At 51.8% G+C, this 7626-nt stretch overlaps 1 protein-coding gene across 13 annotated transcripts in view; it reads left to right on the forward strand.

Annotated features, from left to right (window-relative positions):
* KLC1 (kinesin light chain 1) overlaps nucleotides 1–7626 on the forward strand; it is a 68459-nt gene that overhangs the window by 58611 nt on the left and 2222 nt on the right. For 4 of the 13 annotated variants that reach the window (XR_006704219.1, XR_006704222.1, XR_006704221.1 and 1 more), the window contains exons 15-17: nucleotides 3154–3223; nucleotides 4252–4763; nucleotides 4953–7128. The exons of 6 other annotated variants lie outside the window; for them this stretch is intronic. Coding sequence is in view for 3 of the 7 variants with exons in the window: in XM_045448377.1 (XP_045304333.1) it covers nucleotides 3154–3223 (70 nt within the window). In the remaining 4 variants the exon portion in view is untranslated. Of the gene's footprint in view, nucleotides 1–3153; nucleotides 3224–4251; nucleotides 4764–4952; nucleotides 7129–7626 lie in introns of those variants that run through there. 3 more of the 13 variants (XM_045448377.1, XM_045448378.1, XM_045448380.1) reach the window with 1 other exon arrangement.

A 7626-nucleotide genomic window follows, 5' to 3' on the forward strand; every position in this document is an offset into this window, starting at 1 on the left:
TGCCAGGACGCTGTCCGCCTGACTCCACACTTCACATCTAGCACTTTTCCTCCGTTATTCGAGATGATGCCTTACTGAACTTTATGAAAAATTAATGACCTTAGAAATGTCATTCCATAAAGTGCAGAAAACTGAATACTCTTTCTGGGTACGAGTGACCATGTTCATTAACTGGACAGGTGGTTCTCCAGCCACAGCATCAGCATCTCGTGGGGGCCGGGTGGGGTTGTGAACAGACTGTCAGGCCCCACCCCACCCCTATGCTAGTGCCTTTCTAGCAAGTTCCCAGCAGGTGCTAGTGCTGCTGGTCCAGGACCATGGTTTTTTTTTTTTTTAAACTTTGTTTGATGTTTATCTTCAGAGTGAGAGAGCAGGGGAGGGGCAGAGAGAGGGGGAGACATGGAATCTGAAGCAGGCTCAGGCTCTGAGCTGTCAGCACAGGGCCCGACTCTGGGCTCGAACCCACGAACCGCGAGTTCATGACCTGAGCCGAAGTCAGACGCTTACCCAGCTGAGCCCCCCAGGCACCCCAGGACCACCTTTTGAGACTCACTGAACTGGGCATTCTTCCTGTGTTGCACACCCCGGTTTAAAACACCGAGTGTGAATGCAGCTCCAGGAGGCTGGGGAGACCTGCTGGGAAGGCACAGTTGTTGTTACTTTCATCTTGTAAGGAAAGGCAATTTGAGGAAGAACGTTGAATGGCTTTCTTAGAGAATGCCAACCAGCAAAAACGTATGAACAAAGTGAGGGCTCATGGGGGGGTGGAGGGGAGGGAAAAAGGGGTGATGGGCAGAGAGGAGGACACTTACTGGGATGAGCACCGGGTGCTGTTTGTAAGGCAATTTGACAATACATTAAAAACATAAAATTTAGAAAAATATGCATAACAGGTGAAAAAAGCCAATTTGCTGTTTAACAGAGTAATTAAATGTGGCAGAATATAACTTCCTTTTCATTTTCTTTGATTTTATCCTTTGTTCTTGGGTAGTTACGTAGAGAAAAACTTGTTCAGAAGTGTAGCAACGTGTGGAATACGTTGGGATGTTTTTGGTTTTTCTTTTTATCCTGGTTGGGGCATTTTGGGAGTGTGTTTTACTTGAGAATAAGTAAATTAAGGTCTGTGGTTTTGGTGTAATTTATTCAATGAGAACTTGGTAAATACCTGTCGTTTGCCGGGTGCTGTGCTCACAGTTGATGCTGGGCACTCGTGTTGTGACCCAGGCCTTGGTCCACATTCCTAGTGCATTTTGTATGTGTCTGGTTGTGCTAATCCTTCGGATCTGTGCTTCAGTGTCACAGCTCTGCCCTCAACTCATAGGGTAAATAGTGTGCCCTGTGTCATAGGTGGTTCAAGTTCATAATTACAGTTCCTATTGCAAACATTTAAAGAAGAACCCTTGAGGGGCGCCTGGGTGGCTCAGTTGGTTGAGCATCCAGCTTCAGCTCAGGTCATGATCTCACGGTCTGTGAGTTCGAGCCCTGAGTCAGGCTCTGTGCTGACAACTCGGAGCCTGGAGCCTGCTTCCAAGTCTGTGTCTCCATCTCTGTCTGCCTCTCCCCTGCTCATTCTCTGCCCCTCTCTCTGTCAAAAATAAATAAAGTTTAAAAAAAGAAAAGAACCCTTGATATTGGTTATTTTAACTTGAAAAGCTAAGGGGACTTTCTGTTTGAGGGCATCCCTGGTAGTGGTAAGCAATTATGGTAACTTTATCCATAATTTAAGTTTGGGTTTTAGGTTATTTTGCAGGATATTGCATCAAGTATTTTAAAGGTATCAAATGGGGGAAAAAAGTAAACCTTGAAATCACTGTATTTCCTTAAATGTAAAGCATGAAATTTCTCTTAAATTTTGATTTAAAAAAAATTTGCTTTTGAGAGAGAGAGAGTGCGAGCATGAGCCTGGGGTGGGGGGGTGCGGGGGCAGAGGGAGACGCAGAATCCAAAGCAGGCTCCAGGCTCTGAGCTGTCAGCACAGAGCCTGATGTGGGGCTTGAACTCATGAACTGTGAGATCATGACCTGAGCTGAAGTTGGATGCTTACCCGACTGAGCCACCCAGGTGCCCTAAATTTTGGTTTCTAAGCTTCGGAGTTTATTTTACTAGTAAAAAATTGGTTTTCCTTTTAATATAGAAAAAAATATAAAATACATGAATGTATATATGTATCTGATCTCAACAGTGAGCTTCGAGTGTCTTTCTTTTCCATGGTCATTCCGGGTGAGTGTTGGGATTTGGAGGAATCCCCAGGCTCCCTTCTTTAAAAAATTTTTTTAATGTTTATTTATTTTTTTTTTTTAATTTTTTTTTTTTCAACGTTTATTTATTTTTGGGACAGAGAGAGACAGAGCATGAACGGGGGAGGGGCAGAGAGAGAGGGAGACACAGAATCGGAAACAGGCTCCAGGCCCTGAGCCATCAGCCCAGAGCCTGACGCGGGGCTCGAACTCACGGACCGCGAGATCGTGACCTGGCTGAAGTCGGACGCTTAACCGACTGCGCCACCCAGGCGCCCCTTTAATGTTTATTTTTAAGAGATAGAGCACGAGTGGGGAGAGGCAGAGAGAGAGAACAACACAATCCGAAGCAGGCTCCAGGCTCCAGGCTCCGAGCTGTCAGCACAGAGCCTGACGCAGGGCTCGAATCCACAACCCATGAGGTCGTGACCTGAGCCGAAGTCGGATGGATGCTTAACCAACTGAGCTGCACCCCCCCCCCGCCCCACCCCCCCCCCCCCACCCCCCGGCTCCCTTCTTAAATCGAACCTGACACAAAGGCTTGTGCTGAGTCTGAGGGTGGCGCTGGCCAAGCCTCTCGGCTCCTATACGTGCCAGGCTTCACAATGTGACGACGTAATGACACTTGGAATTTACACACACTACCTGAAGACAGATACTTTGCAGAGAAAGTGCTTTTTTTCCTGTGGGGCTCTAAATACAGTTAGAGCTGGGGCGTCCGTGCTAAGAGTTGGGCGGACATCCCCATCCGAGCGAGATCTAGGCTTGCTCTCCATCAGGGATGGTGCCAGGGACTCCCCCATGGTGTCCCCCATGGTGACCAGGGCCTTTGAGGGGTGTCTTTGCCATGTGTCCTGCTCCCGGTTAACTGATGTGCCGATGGTTTGTCCTTTGCATGTCTACCGCCCGGTTGCAGCATGAAGCGTGCCAGTTCTCTGAGTGTCCTTAACGTGGGTGGCAAGGCAGCCGAAGACCGTGGTTTCCAAGTAAGGAGCCTTGCCCCACTTAATGCCCTTGACCGCTCAGGCCTACTTCGCCGGGTGGCTGCTGTCTGAGCAGCCGTGGGGACGTTTCAGTATTTCTGAGTCTTAGATAAAGAGGCGTTGTAACGATATTTCTGTATTCTGCATTAATTTGAGGAGGTGAATTATGGGAATGTTCACATTGTGAACGTTCTCAGTATATTAATTACCGATCTTTAAGTTTGATTAGCCTAAGTAAAATTTAAATATTCTGATAAAGTAATATCAGAATTTGGCCACTTAATTTTTGTTACTAATTTGTATGATTTTAGCCTGGGGTAAGTTTGTAAGTAATTGTCTAATTACACTGTTGTTTAGCATCTTACAGCTTTTCAGAACTTTACAAATGTAAGTGACGTAATGTCACTTTTACACTCAATCTTTAGCGCTTTTTCTTTTTTTAGCTGTGTGAGGCTTGCACGAACCCATCACATTTAAAACTGTCGGCACCTTGTCTATCAGAAATGGCCTTTGTGCTTCTGTTAAGTGTCCAGTGTGGCTGTCGGGGTGTGGCCCCGTGTGCCAGGCAGACCAGCAGCTGAGCTTATGGGGAAAGAGAACCTTCTCAGCCAGACCTGCCCGTCATCACACCCATTAGCAGCTCCCCAGGTGCCCCAGCCCAGGTGCTAGACTCCTGGACGCTCACCCACAGGAACAGGCCTTCCTCCCCACCCTGCACCCGTGGGGGCGGCTGTTTCCAGGGGCCTCTCAGCAGACCTTTGGTGAGAAGATGCGAGACGCCAGTGGTGTCTGGGCATATTTTGAGCGTGCCTGGTAATGAGAATAAAAGAGGTGTCGTCTCCAAAGGTCTGGGGCAGCCAGGTCCCCTCACCCATGTCTCTCGGTGTTGGCACCTGTGTACGTGAGCATCAGGGCTCTCGGAGGTTGACTTAAGAGTTGTGCAGCTGTTGTTACAGCTCTGAGACCACTTGAAGCTGGCGTCATTTGACGCACGGGTTGAATATAATTTTTCTGTTTGTTTTTTCACGCAGGAACGAAATGATTGTCTGGCAGACTCGTGAGCTCCGAGTGCCAGCCACACTGACCTGGCCCACTGAGGGTCGGGGCAGAGCTAGATAAAAATCCCCGAGACTTAACGGGGACACTGAGACCCTCAGAGCTTTGCCAAGCTCCTCTACTCTGCCCGGGACTCCCCTCCCCAGTGACTTCCTTTTCTAGGTAGTGACCTCTATCACCTCGTGGGGGTTTGCCCCGAATTCCGTTAAGCTGCCTGCAGTCCTAGCGAGCTAGAGCTGCTGGAGCGTGAGACTGGCCAGGCGTGGCGCCGGCGGCCTCAGCATGTTTGGGACCGGCCGCTGTTCACGGACACTTGTACTTTCTGCCGCTACGCCAAGATCTGTTTTCAGTTTTAGTATTGTATTAAGGCTATAAATGAAGACTCCGGAACCGTAAACTGCATCTTTCTAGAATGAGTATCTGATGGTCTGGGGCCATGCTGCCTGGAATTAAGAGGACAGTTGGTGCTCAGAGCTGGGAGAGACAGGTGACCCTCTGGTGGGAGTGGGTCTCTGCTGAGTCCCCAGTCCTGCCGTGTGGCCACCCCCCCCCCCCCCCCCCCCCCCACCGCTGGACGCGCATGGGTCCCCACCCCTCTGGGGCCCATCTCCCCTCTCCTGGGCCCTGTACACTCAGCATGTAGGCATGCAGGCTTAAAAAAAGATTTTCTTTGTAGGGTTAGAACGGTTCCCAATCCCTAAGGGAATCTGCCAGACTAACTGGCCGGTGAAGAAAACACTGCACAAATACTGTTTGTAATTCCGGATGACAGCAGCTGTAGGAGGGGGCGCGTCCAGGCCACCGAGCTGGAGTAGGATGACTCATCACTTAGCTCTGAAGGGGATCTGAAGAACTTGGGGTACCCTGTGAGATGCTGCACGTTTGGACTTTCTTTTAATGTTATGTTACCGGAGGGGTCACAGCAAGGGCACTTGCTGCCCCCCCCAGCCCCCGGCTCAGAAATTGCACTGTGCTGGGGTCCATGCTCCCCGGGGGCCCTCCGGCGGGGCTCACCGGGCACCTCGGCACTCGCTGTACAGACTCCCTGGGGGTCCCCACGGGGGCACCCACCTGCTGCACGTGTCCTTCAGGCCAGGCGTGGATTTGGGGCTGCGGGCCGGAGGCGGCAGCATGCCGGGGTCTGGGGGCTTTGTTGACAGGTGTCCTGTGATAATACCAGAGCACGTGGCCTAGACCACCTGTTTGGGACACTGCTCGCTCCCTCCCGGAGGCCAGTGTGCGGTGCCTGGGCCCGGTCTTCTGTGGCCGCGCCTCCTTCCTCAGCGCCTGGCCGGCTGGGCTTTGCAGCCCCCGGCTTTGTAACCGTTGTTCACTCTGCAGGCTGCGAGAGACCGCCGCCGACAGAGTGGGCTGTGTGTCCACGCGGGCACTGTGCACTTTGAAGTTCCTGTTTGAGGGGCGGGGGAGCATGGTGTCACCTGTGGAGCGGGACAAGGGCTGTCCCGTCTCCCCTGTCCCCTCCATCGGAAGTGCTCTTCCAGCCACGACGCTGATCCGATACATTGGAAACCTACCCCCTTTCCCTTAGTGACACGTCTCCCTGGGAAACCAGGGCATTCAGGAAGGATACACGTGGGGCCAGGGGTAGGATTTAAGCTCCCATGTGGGGGAAACGGGGCCCTGCCTGTGAGCCCGCCAGCCCCCTTCTCTGAAGGCCAGCTTGCCTTTGTGGGGCTGTGAGGAGCCACACAGCCTCCTTACACCGCGTTGTAAGAAACCGTCATGTTTCAGAGGGGACGCTGCCTGGAAATGTGTAATTTCTGATTTTTGAGCTTGTATCAAAACAAGTGAGCCTGGTTGTCCTCTGCTCATTTGGCCGTCTGGATTTTAATGTTCTCGAGGAGGAGAAGCAGTGGGGGCGGCCGGCCCTCCTCTTCAGTGTTTTCCTCTCCCGGCGAGGGGGCCTCGGGCCAGCACCCGTTCCGCATCGCTCCCGTCGAGTTAGAGGTCCCTGGCCAGAGGACAGGCAGGAAGTGACGTGAGCCGGCTCTGTGGGTCTGAGGGGGAGGTTGTGGGAGGGCTGGGCCGTCCGCCCTCGGCTCTCCCCAGGGTCTCTGTGTTTACAGTACTGGAGGGAGTCAGGTAGTTCTTTCCCGGAATTCGAAGAGATTCCTGTCATGTTTGGTCAGAAAGCCGCTAGGAATATCACGTAATGAGAAATTCAGTGTTTACAGTAACCTATAAATATTGCTAAAAATAGTTTATAGACAGCTCTTTCATGGTCATAACTTCATAGAATATTCTTGGGAAGCAGGTGCATACATGAGGCTATACTCTGGTATGTTTGCACTTGCTGTTGAGCAGTGCACTGCATGACCATCAGACTTCTGAAAATTGCCAAGTGCTACTTGATAACAGCGATCGAAGGAGAGGCTCCAGCCAGCTGCGGGCGTCTCGTCAGGGCTCCCAAGCATCATATGGGTGGCTGGGGCGGTCATGAAGACGTGTCATTTTGCATTTGTCCCATTATTATGGGGGGAACTGACGTGGCTTCTACAGTGTTGTGGACGTAACCATGGGGACCACCAGCCCTGGGGGTGGGGGGTGGGGGGTGTGGGCAGGGAACTCCTTAGGGGGTCCAGGGCGGTCTGTCACTGAGACAAAAGTCCTGCTGCAGCCCTGTCCCTCGCCTGTGGTGGGCAGGCACCGTGCACCGGCACCCTGCACCCTTCATGCTCCAGTGGGCCTGCAGCTTCTGGGGAGGGGCTCGTTAGCACATTCGGTCTTGGGCTGTGGTTTGCTCATTGTTGGTGTGATTTGCCTAGAAAATCATCCGGAATTGTTTGTATTTAATTACGATAATAAAATGGTTTATTTCCTTTTGCAAAGTCCCTGCACTTGCAGAAAGGCTCTTTTATAAAATTCCAACCCTAAAAGAACGGTTTCCTACTTAACACCAGCCATTCTCAACCTTCTGAGAGTCCCAGACTACTTAAAAATGGGATGGAAATTAGAAGTGAATTTTTCTGCTCTAGAAAATGTCAAAACAGTGCGAGTCTGCCCAGTTACGGGGACCTCTGCCTCCACCCTAGTACTGGGTCAGGTTATGTCCCTGCCCTCCTGGTACCAGCCTGGGGATCAGCGTCTGGCTCATGGAGTTGCAGGAGGTTGGCCAAGTCACTTCACTGTTCTGTGCCTCAGTTTCCCTGAGACCAAGGACAGTAACTGTGCCCATGCCCAGAGGCCGCGAAGGAGACGCACTCCAACGTGGATGAATTACTTAGGACAGTGCCCGGCAGAGAACAAGCCATGGCGAAAGGGTCCAGGGCCCGCTGTGCCAGGCAGCGTGGGGGGCAGCGGGGGCGTGGGGCGTGAAGGCAGACAGCCCT

Source organism: Leopardus geoffroyi, chromosome B3 (assembly GCF_018350155.1).
Source record: "Leopardus geoffroyi isolate Oge1 chromosome B3, O.geoffroyi_Oge1_pat1.0, whole genome shotgun sequence".
Classification (NCBI taxonomy): Eukaryota; Metazoa; Chordata; class Mammalia; order Carnivora; family Felidae; genus Leopardus; species Leopardus geoffroyi.